Source organism: Loxodonta africana, chromosome 23, assembly GCF_030014295.1.
Source record: "Loxodonta africana isolate mLoxAfr1 chromosome 23, mLoxAfr1.hap2, whole genome shotgun sequence".
Classification (NCBI taxonomy): domain Eukaryota; kingdom Metazoa; phylum Chordata; class Mammalia; order Proboscidea; family Elephantidae; genus Loxodonta; species Loxodonta africana.
This window is the reverse complement of record NC_087364.1, coordinates 49,410,059-49,422,296: the sequence shown is the minus strand read 5'-3', so window position 1 is coordinate 49,422,296 and position 12,238 is coordinate 49,410,059. Positions and strand designations below refer to the sequence as shown.

At 38.1% G+C, this 12,238-nt stretch overlaps 1 protein-coding gene across 4 annotated transcripts in view; it reads right to left on the bottom strand.

The window, feature by feature from the left end:
* The window catches only part of FNDC3B (fibronectin type III domain containing 3B), a 391,122-nt gene that overhangs the window by 187,921 nt on the left and 190,963 nt on the right, over positions 1-12,238 (bottom strand). For all 4 annotated transcript variants that reach the window (XM_064275476.1, XM_064275474.1, XM_064275478.1 and 1 more), the window contains exon 4: positions 3,693-3,769. In XM_064275476.1, coding sequence (XP_064131546.1) covers positions 3,693-3,769 — 77 coding nt within the window. The remainder of the gene's footprint in view (positions 1-3,692; positions 3,770-12,238) is intronic.

Below are 12,238 nucleotides of genomic sequence, written 5' to 3'. Positions count from 1 at the left end.
TGCATCTTTCCCAAGTCTTAACTGGCCATTTGTGTATCTTCTTTAGAAACGACGTCCTTAGCCCATTTTAAATTGTGTTATTTGTCTTCTTATTGTTGAGTTGTAAGAGTTCTTTATATAGTCTTGATATAAGTCCCTTGTCAAATATATGACTTGCACATATTTTCTCCCATTCTGTGAGTTGTTTTTGCCTTTTTGATAGTGTCTTCAAAGTGCTGAAGTTTTTAATTGTGATATCTAATCTCTCTATTTTTCCTTTTGGTGCTGTGCTTTTGGTGACATGTGTAGGAATCCAAAGTTATCAAAATTTACTCCTTTTTTTTTTTTTGTCTAAGAGTTCTTGCACTTATGTCTTATGTCCATGATCCATTTTCAGTTAATTTTTTATATATGGTATGAGGTAGAGATTCAACTGCAATTGTCCCAGAACTTTTTGTTCAAAACACAATTCCCTACTAAATTGTCTTGGTACTTCTTTCTTTTACATCCATATTCAGGGCATTTCATTCCTTGCAAGTACAAAGTCAGTCTGACCTTGCTAATTTCCAGCTATCAGGTATTACTATATTTAAACCTGTAAATCTTGATACATATATATAAAATGTGTGTATATGGTTATATATGTATATGTTTATTTCAGATTGGACAATCACTTAAATTTAAAAAACATCTACTGAGTACATATTATGTGCTAGACAGTATTGTAGATGCTAGGATACAATCTCCATAAGGCACTAAGAGTTCTTGGGAATGGTCTGAAATGCGCTGTGTTTCATAACCTAGATGGGGACAAAGTGCCAGAGATGCAGAAGAGGAAACAGCACTACCATGTCTGTGTTGGAGGTTCTGGAAGGGTCACAGTGAGGAAGACATTTGAAAAGGAAGAATGACCGAAGTGCCAGACAAAGAAGGGGCTCTAGGGTATTCCAGGAAGAGGGAAATAATGGGCACAAAAGTGTGTAGTTGAGAAAAGGCCTGAAGTATCCAAGGAATAGAAGTTCAAGGAGGTAGCAGTGTGGACTGGCAGGTAAAGGTGAATCCTGAAAGGTGAGCAGGGTTGAGTAGGAAGGATCTCAAACACTACACTAGAGAATGTTAACTCTGCTTTGTATGCAATATTTACTTAACTCTGGATCTGAACAAGAAAATTACCTGTATTTTAGGAAAAGAACTTGTGGGGATAAGCTGTAGAATTAACTAGCATGGGGACAAACAAATAACTGGTCATTTCTTATATATGTCCAGCCTGGAGGGGAATTTTTTTTTTTTTTAACTTTATGATTATTTCTTTCCATGATTACATGGCAGCAATGTATTTTGCTCCTTAGATGTCTCCTAAGATATTTTATATTTCGTTCCAACCTCCTCGTTTATTCTAAGTGTATATGCTGCCGGACTTAAAGAAGATGTTGTACACAGCACTTCACTGTCACGTGTCATTAAAGATGTAATACCACTACTCAAGGTCGCTGAAATCTGGGGCCCATTTTCTGATCAGGAAGCCCAACGCGTTTGGAGTTGAATGAATACTTTACAGACTGCTTCTCTTTCTCAATTTAGGATCCAAATTATTTGATTTCTACTATCCTTCCAGTGTCTCCTCCTGCATTTTCTTCTATAATTCTGAGTTGAAAAAGTGTTTCACAATGCTTCTATCATCAGTTTTATGAAAGTGAGTTTATAGCTTTGCTTTCCACCTTTCTACCTGAATTTTCTATAGAAGTTTCTCAGAATCAGAAATATATCAAGGTCTATAATTCTTCATTTTTTCTCTGCCTCTAAATAAACATTTTGCTGTTCACAGAATCACAGCAACACAATTGGCAAGAAAAACACACTGCAGTTTCTCCCCACTAGAAGATAAACTCCACCTTTACCTAATATTCCTTAACTGGACTTTCAGCATAAAACCCCCCAAAAAACCCACTGCTGTCAAGTGGATTCCGACACAGCGACCCTGCATGACAGAGTAGAACTGGCCACCAGGGCTCCTTTAGCATAAAACCAAAAAACCAAAACTTGGTGCTGTCAAGTCAATTCTGACTTATAGAGACCCTATAGGACACAGTAGAAATGCCCCCATATGGTTTCCAAGGAGCACCTGGTGGATTCGAGCTGCCGACTTTTGCTTAGCAGACATTTGCTTAGCAGCTGTAGCTCTTAACTACTATGCCACCAGGGTTTTCTTTAGCATAAAAGGAGGTGTTATTTTCTCCATCACAATGGTGAGAACGAACCATGCCTGTTCAACGAAATGAAACACTTCCTCAACGTAAATGAGCAGGAGACATACTGGAATTCTACATTCCTTGTTCCTTTCTGTTAACTGACTGCTGACGTGAATGTGATCCATCATCTCATGTCCTTACTGGAAGGGCCTGTTCTACACCCTTTTGTCCCTCCAGTGATTCTTATTTACAAAGACTTGTGTAAAACAAGTTATTTATTTACAACGATGAGAAGACGGGCCACCAATCTGGCTACTCTAAAAGGAAAAAAAAAAAGATGTCAAATTGGCTCATGTAAAAATAGGGATGGAAAAAATGAAATTGTAGAGGTTGCAATATGTCTTAGTGAAGAAAGGGTAAGTTTTCTCTTCAGAGAAGGATAAATCTTTGATTCCTGCCTGCACTTCAGTAATTTTCCTATGTGGCTGCCAATTTTTTTCACCCTAGCGAAATCATTAAAAACTGAAAATTACAGATTTTCAAACCACTTTAAGAGCCAAAAGAAAGTATTAAAAAAAAAAAACTGGAAGGATATAATCTAAAAAAAAAAAAAAGTGATGCAATGGTTATCATCTCTGGGTAGTAAGATTATACATATTTTCTTTTATAAAACTCTTGGGCTTCTTTTAATTTTTTTTCCAGTGAGTATAATCAGAAAAAAAAAAAAAAAAGAAGATCAACAACAGAGGCAGAGAGACAGGGAAAAAAAGTTGGTTAGTTATTTGAAGAGGTAGTTAAAGAGAATTAGGAAGTGTGCATATTATGCTGAGCCTAGGACAAAAACTAAGGCACACACAGACATCCAGTACATTCCAGGAATCCTAAGCATTTTATACCTTAGCCAAGCATGGGAGTATAACTTTATCCTTTAAAAAATTTTTTTTTGCCTTCCAACATACCTCTGAGATTGCTATTACCATCATTTTATTTAAGCGAAAACCAAAGTTCAGAGAAATTTCAGTATAAACAGCCAAGTTCTCACAGCATACTCAAGTAGTTCACCCTTACAGAGAAATGGGTCTCGTGTAAAAACAGTAGGTCCTATTTACTTTGACAGTATCTCTTTTGATAATTTTAATAATTTAGTCCATGAATATTTTGTTTCAGTAAATTGTGGTACAAACGGAAGGTAACTCCATGAATGAGTAACAACCAAATGGTCAAGTGTGAAACCCAAGGTGGCTGAAGGCAGCCTGGGAACCCTGCTGTGTTTCCCTCCCTCTGTCTCTCTGGCATGTCAAATGGCAAGACACAGGAAGTGTCCTGTGGTAGTGACCTTTGTTATAAGTAGACTGTGAAGTATAAAGTGAGACTCTGAGTAATTAACCTCCTTACCACAAAAATGATGGCAACTGTAGCATTAAATTAACTCCTGGAAAAAAAGTTTTTTAAGCCTCAACGTACATTCTTTTGGAAAAATGATAGCGTCCATAGTGAGTGAAAGGAGTCCATAAAATGGATTACCTGTGAGATATAACCTGGAGGTACATGGATGGGAGGAATGGATCCATTGGGTGACATCATGGGAACTTCGGCAGGTCCTAAATGAGGTAAAGTGAGATGTTAAGGGTTGAAGAAACGTACAATATCAAATAATCATTGATATTTCTAGTGTACTGTCAAAACTGAAGAGAATTAATCACTCTGACTACTTCCTCTTCAATAATTGGTATACCCTGGCTAAATGCTGGACCTGAAATCCTTGATAAAAAAGAATTCTCCACTTTTGCAGATCAAGAAAAAATGTTACACAGAGCTATGAGCATCCTCATAAATATGTAATGATTCCCAGAGCCTCAAGTTCCATAGGCCAAGGCTGCTCAGTTCAGAGTAGTCTAACAAAGTGGGGCGAAAAAGTTTCTGCTTTTGTTTTTACTTTTTTTGCATTGAAGAGAATGTATTATTAGTAAGTGCTTAAACCAATTCTGAAATGAGTTTACCTTTTCTGAATCAAAAAGCTTTTACAGACTTGGAGCCTACAATTTAATTTAGATTATTAATTTCAGTAAGTTTCTATAGAATGCCATTATTTTGTAACAGAAGAAATTTTTAAAATATTCTGAAATCAACTGAATTTGGTATGTGTCTTATACTGCAGAGAGGAAAATATTTTAAAATTGAGCACTATTAGGCACTATTTGGACCTCTCATGTCAAAATTACTTGGATTATTTCATCAACATAAACAGTTAAATTAACAAGAAACTAGCTTCAAACTATTAAATTCAATGAATGTTAATCACAAATCTTCGGCAAACAAGTTAACACTGATGGCAGTTACCTAAGACATAGTTTGAGCTAATTAATTACAAAGAAACACTGTTATAACATCAACATCAACTTATGTCACCCTCCCAAACATCCTACCATTAAACAATTTCCATTTCTAGAAGGGCAACAACCTCACTGTCACTGGTTTTCCGTTTGGTAGTGGCAACTCACTTCCCAAATGTCAATCCAAGGCTATGGGTTTATACTTTGAGATGAGACTTCCTGGCACCAAGTCCCTTGTGTTGTTTATTTGCTTTCCCCTAATGTGTGCTGTGCCGCTGGCAATGAAAATTGCTCAGCTGTAACAAAAACCAAGAAAAATACGACACTTTTCTTGGCAACACAAGACAGATTCTGCCACCCAGTGCTACATTAACATGGCGGGGGGCGGGGGTTGCGGGTGGCACAGAGACACAGTCAGTAGATGCAGGAAAAAACACAGGAGTGAGACAGAAAAGATATATAGTATTTGTGTAATATTCCAAATGACTGGAGTTTCCCGCAACTTCATGAACAATACATCTGATACCCTCTATGTGTATACAAAACCACAGTGGTCTCTCACACACAAACACATTGGCGATCCTTTAAAACAAAAGAATGGCATAAGAACGGGTAATTGCATGATACAGTACTATTTTTAAGTATAATTCAAATACATGTCTACCAGTCACTGAAGGTACTGGTTTCCAAACCCATCCTTCTCCTCGGCTTCAGCATTTCTGCCATGGCCAACAAGATGTTCAGGTATTCACTTAATACAGTCAGTCCTCTCTGCAGAGTCTGTACTCACCAAAATGTATTTGTAACCCCAAAACCAATACCAGCAGCACTTCTGCAGTCATTTTCAGACACATGCGTAGACACAAACATTCGAGTTACTCCACATGCACATTCCCAGCTGAGGCCAAACAAGGCAACGCCCTGCCTCCTTGTTTTGGCTTCATACTGTAAACAAGTATCCTTCTGGCAGTCTATTTAGTGTCACGTTTTTGCATTTGGGGCTTTTTCCTGGTGACCTCGCTGTTCAAAATGGCCCCCAAGAGGAGTGCGGAAGTGTTGTCTAATGTTCCTAAATAACAAGAAGGTTGTGATGTGCCTTATGGAGAAAATAAGTGTGTCAAATAAACTTCCTTCCTTCACGCATGACTTACAGGGCTGTTGGGCATGAGTTCAGTGCTAATGAATCAATAATATATATTGAATAAGGTGTGTTTAAACAGAAACATGCATAAAACAAGGTTATGTATTGATCAGTTGATGAAAAAATTGTGACTAGAGGCTTACAGGAGCCTAACCCTGTATTTTCCCTAGGAACAATGGTTCAAAAGTCACTAATTCAGTGTTTGTGGTGACTTTATAGAACATACTACAGCAAACAGTAAGAATCAACTGTATTTTTATGTAAACTGACTCACTTAAAAAAAAAAAAAATCATAGATAACCCTTTTAGCCTTAGCTTGAACACTGTCTACGAAATCCAAGGGTCAATGCATTAAACTTTGTGGGACCAAGTATTAAATGTAAGGTCTGTGCTCTCTATTCACACCTGCTCTGTGAGCTCAGACAATTCACTTAGCCTCTCTGAGCCTCATTTTTCTCAAGAGAAATAAATGAGAATAAGAATTCTTACCTCACAGCAGTGGTTAGAATTAAATAATAGAGCAATGCCTGGCACAATAATCACCCATTAAAATGTTAGTGATCATCATATTATTCTTTACGTTTGTTTTTAATTTTACTTACAGCTTTTCATTGTTTTGTTACAATTACATTTTAACTACTAAAATTTTTTTTAGAATTGTATGTCCCTGCAAAATCAACAAGTATACACCTTGTAAAATATTGACTTAAGAAGCAACGAACCTTCCTCAGGTAAAAATCTAATATTTCACAGTACAGAGTGTGAACAGAAATGCTACCACCTCAATAAGGTATTGCTTTTTAATCACCAAAATGTATACCACGCAAACAGGCTCTTAAACCAAGGCATGACCCCTAAAACTGTTAAAGTCATTTGTGTAAAATGCTTTAAAGAATGTAGGACAAGTAAGTGATTTACAGCTAGAAAATGTTTTCTTCTCGACCTCAATTTAAAGAGTAGCCAAATGACTTTAACATGCTTACTCCCCCTACCACTTGTCGCTGTCATCAAAAGTCTTTAAAAGGGCATTGCAAATGTATAGCAATGGCTTCCAAAACTTAACTGCACGCCTTGGAACCCATGGTTCCTCTGCTTTCTGAAATAAACCATCGCATCCTCAGGCATTCAGGAGTTTAAAAGCTCACGAAATAAAATCCCATACGCGATGCTGGTAAGAGAGAAGGTGCTGTCTCCCTAAATTCACCCCACTATTGATGAGTTTACTGCCTCTGCGCAACTGTCTTGTGTTTGAGAATGTTCTGATATTACTGTAATCCTCCCCTAATTAAAACACAAACTTCCCTCCCTATGCTTCTAGAGGTTCCTTTTGTTTTTGTTAATCCACACACATAAGACTTAAAGGATACAGCCCTTAGAATATGATTGAAAATGGTACCCTTCTTGTTCAAACTGCCAACGCTGGCTATATGACAGCCCCCTCCGCCCATAAAACGAACAAAAAAAGCTACTTGATCTTTTCCAAAGGCTAATTTCCTCAACTGTACTGGAAAATCAATAGACTATTAATTTTTGTCCAGAATCCCCTTTAATTAAACACACTGGTTAAACCAAACCCAACCCACTACTGTGGAATAGATTCTGATTCATAGCAACTCTGTAGGAAGGGGTAGAACTGCCCCATGGGGTTTCCAAGGCTGTAATCTTTATGGAAGCAAACTGTCACATCTTTCTCCTGTGGGGTGACTGGTGGATTCCAACCACTGACCTTTGGGTTAGCAGATGAGAGCTTAACCACTGCACTACCAGGGCTCCTCAACATACTGGCTATGTACAGGTAAATAGGTCTATGCAGAAAAATGTACACATAAATTTAGACAGTTGAAAACAAAAATATACAAATATACACGTTCAAAATACTACCAGTGAGTGGAGTATTACTTCTGAGAAAATAAGAAGCTCAGCTAGAGACCACAAGAAGTCTTTCACAGACCTATGAAAAAGTCATATGCAGGTTATAATCCCATTTGGGAATGGATTATCTTTGTTATGTTACTGAGCCTGGATTAGTGTAGTGTACTGTAATATTTGAGTCAATCTCTTTTGAGATATAAAAGAGATTAAACACAAGCTAGCAAGTTTTTTGTTTTTTTTTTTTAGCAAGTAGAGATGGGGAAAGAGAGATGCCAAGCCACATGAAGATCACCCAGGAGCAGAAGCAGCTCAGAAGAGACAATGACCTTCCTCCCAAGCCAACAGAGACAGAAAGCTATCCCCTAAGGCTGGCATCCTGAATTCGGACATCTAGTCTCCCAAACAGTGAGAAAATAAATTTGTTTGTTAAAGCCTAAAAAAAAAAAAAACAGTCACATGCACAATTTCTACAAGCGGAAAGAGAATGTTTGCTAAGAGCCAAGAATCCCATGGGGGAAAAAATGTCTTGGGAAATTTGATCAATTTCAGGTTTTAGGCTATGAACTACATTTACCAGAATTCCTAGTTCCCCTGAGCAAAATGGGAAACACAAGAACATGGCTGGTCTATAGTCATGAAAAATTTTTAACTGCATATCTAATTCATCTGTTAATGAAATGACTTTTCATTTACTTATAGCAAACTCAGAAAGGTTGTAGGGCAGCTTAATTATTCAATCAACTGTAATTCATGCAATGATCCTATGACTTTATTCTCACATCAGAGACTAAAGGAAAGCCCAGCAACACTGCATTTTCAGAGGGACCCCCAAGCTCATGGAGAGCTCCTAAGCCCTGCTGAGGCTCCCAGGCTATCCTGTCTCACCTTGTGCTCCTTCCCAGCTACTAGCGACCCCTGGCTCACACGTTTAGACAACTCTTAGTCTGGTGGGAACCAATGCTATCATTCTGGTCATTTACCCATTCTGGGTGCAGAGTGAATAGATGAATGAAAGTGGATATACAAATCCAAAAGTGGGGGAAACTGGGAATCGGGATGTAAATCATTTAAACCGAATTTGAAATAAGACCAGCTGTCAATGATTAATCACACCATGCTTTCCGACATTTTTAAATAGTACTTTTAAAAGCTGAGTATTCACCGATACATAAACAGAAAGGGAAAAAAAAAAAAAACAGAATTACTGTGTTTATCTGTAAATTGGTCCTTGTGTGCCCAAATAGCTATTATTGAACAATAGCCTTTAGCAACAACAGATAATATTCTCATTAACTTTATATATCTTGCTCAAAAAGGATGTAAGGGGGCTGAGATCACAACATAACATGATAAAATAAAACGAATGAGAAAAATTAAGCAAAGGTGAAATAATAATGAGATTAAAAAAACCCAGTATACTATAAAAATGACCCTCAAGTCTTTCTAAGTAACCGAAAGAGAGAAACTATGTTGGCAGAAGTAGCCATAAGAATAAGGTCAGAGCTAACAGGTAAGCAGATAATTAAGATAAACGTAATTATGAGAAAAAAATAGTCTAAATAAAAGCACACCTGAGCTGTTTGTTGCTCTACAAATGAATACAAAATGAGAGGTCTTCTGATGAGGTTGATGAAGGCCTAAGAATGAATCTCCTGTTATTCATGGTCACTCACGACTCGGACAAAATAAGAGATTAGGTAGGCACTTTGGGGAAATGTCATGTCCTTTTTTTTTTTTTTAATTCAATTCAATACCAATTAATCCCACAAGGGAACTAAAAAGAATACAAAATAACAAAGTACAGGTTCTGCCCCCTAGTGCAGTGATTCTCGAAGTTCAGAATCACCTGGGGGCTTGTTAAACTACAGACTACTGGGCCCAACTTTCCTAAATTTCAGAATTAGGTGATCTAAGGAGGGTCCCAATAATTCGCATTTCCAACAATTCCGAGGTGATATGAATGCTGCTGGTCCAGGGACCACACTTTGAGAACCTGACTTACTTGGTTAAAAAAGGATAAGCAGCTAATCAAGGAAAGGTAACACAGTAAAACTGAGTTACTAACCAAGTAACAAACAGCAACTGAGTACAAATCTCCTCTAGCACGTCTTTGTTCCATGTACCTTCATGTTTGGGAAGATGCTATTTCCAGACTCTGTGCCAGCAAAGACCAGTAAGATGCACCATCTACCCTTGAGGAACGGATGGTGTAATTATGGGGATAACACATATCAACAAATAAACACAAGGGGGCATTTCAGGCACTGTCTAAATTTAGCAAGATTTCAAAAGAATATCGTCCCGTGGAAATGTTAGTAATTACAGAACTGAGCAGTGACAAGCCCCTCAGTAATTTAACAGAGGACGCACTGTTTTCCAACAAGAAGAAACTGAGGCCCAGAAACAAACTGACCAACCCAAGTAATAACAGGCAGGTGATGGAACGACAGAGACCAGAATTCAGTTCTTCCAGTTTTTAGCCCAATATTGTTTCTAATTTTACTTTCCTTGGCTTAAGATCTGTTGTTCTTTTAAAATTCCTGTTGTGAAGTCATTTTCTATCAACATTTAATATTTCTACAGAAACTGGGTACAGGTGGCACATTTCTCTGGCTGTGGTAAAATGATGAAGGTACACTGGTCTCTCCAGCCTGTAACTTCCTCATCTTTCCAAAAGCATCCTGCCAGAGAGGAAACAGACTGGGAAGCACACAGTCTGAACTTAAGTCAACGAAGAAAGGCTTGGGAGCTAAGGAGGCAGGAACAGGTTTAAATCTGGGCTCTACCACTTCCTAGCTTGACCTCGGGCAAGTTAGTTAAAACCTCTCTGACCTATAAAAAGGGATAACAAAGCTACTCTGAAGAGTTCTTTCGAGGATGAGAAGATGCAATGCATATTATGTAGCACAGTGCCCTGACCTGTAAACCCCGCTGCCACTCAGTTGATTGCAACTCAAAGCGATCCTAGAGAACACAGAACTGTCCTATAGGGTTTCCAAAGCTGTAATCTTACGGGAGCAGACTGCCACAGGAGCAGCCGGTGGGTTCAAACCTTTCAGTTAGCAGCCAAGCGCTTAACAACTACACCACTAGGGTTCCTTGGTGCCTTAACAAACAGTAGTATCTAAAAAATAATATCGTGCAACCAGAAGAAAAATACTACATGAACAAAGTTAACGTAGTGTAATCATTTACCACAGAGGCCAAATGAAGAATTATTCTGGTTGTTAGGGCCATCAAGTAGATTTTCGACTCAGCAAACCCCGTGTGACAGAACAGAACTGCCCATGGGGTTTTCCAGGCTATAATCTTTGCGGGAGCAGATCACCAGGTCTTTTTCCTGTGGAGCCACTGGGTGGGTTTGAACTACCAACCTTTTGGTTAGAAGCTGAGCACTTAACCTTTGTGCCACCAGGGCTTCCTGAATGAAGAGTTATAGGTTACAAATAGGACTTTAAAACAGTTCGTTCCGGTTCAGGAATCTGCATTTCCACCCCCAGATATACTGAATCAGAATCTAGATTTGAACAAGATTCCCAGGTGGTTCTTATGTTCAATAAATTTTGAGAACCACGACTCTACTAGTGGTGCTCAGAATTGGTCCCTAACCAGCAACATTTGCGTCGCCTCATAACTTGTTAGAAATGCAAGTTCTCAGCAGGGGTTCAAGCCCCACTGAACACTGAAGCTTTAGTTACAAATAAGTTAGCTGTTTTGCCCTTCACAATTTTTTCTTTTAAAATGTTTCCACCTTCTAGCTTGGAAATGGTATTCTTCTGAAAATGTAGTATACAAAATATGTGAATTACAATTATTTTTTTAAAAGGAAAGAAAAATAGGAAAAAGGCAAAGATGGCTGCTTTCCCATGGTTGTCTACTTCCAGTTCCTAATCCTAGCCCTCTACCTCTCCGTCAGAATTACCTGTTACCTTTCCCTAGTTTCTAGAAAACCTTAGAAAGTTGGGCTTGCCTACCTTACTAAATGCCCTGAAGCATCTCTAAACCGAAGGGCCAGCTCTACATCTCTTTGACAGAGGCTTTATTACAAGAATTTCTAACCTGGCTCAGCCATTGTCCTTGTAAGTAGCAAGTGGGCATAACAATAAATTGTCCAAAGACTAAACCTTCCTGCTGGAATCTTCCTGAAGTGAAACACTACGCCAAGGACCAAAAGTGAGCTGCTGTTAGAACTCATCAACAATGGGTCACCACCACATTCTCTTGTAGGTACTTGAAAACACAAACAAAAGGGCTGCATGAGATAACAAATGTCTTGCCAATCTGAAGTCTTTCTTTCCACCTATACTTGTTTTGCTACGTAGCTGTTAAAAGGACATCAGGAGTAGGGAGACTCGGGTTTAATTCTCATGTAAGATTTAAACTTAGTAAATCCCAGTTTTCCCTAATTTCAATAAAATTGAGATATCTACCTAATCTACTTTATCAAGTTGCTTGAAGGCTACATGTTAATAATATCTATATACGTATTATGTAGATAGATAATGCTATACTAGTTAATATTTTGTTGAATTCAATTCAACAAACACTTATTGAGAAAGTTGTTGTAAGGAATTAAAAGTCATGCAGGGGATTTTACAATTGACTGGAAAAGAGCAGACATATAAACAACAAACTACTACATAAAGAGCAGCAATTTGTTTTTATTAGAGGCAAAGAGCCTGGGAGCTGGATGATAACAATTGTCCAATGGTGGGGTAGGGGAG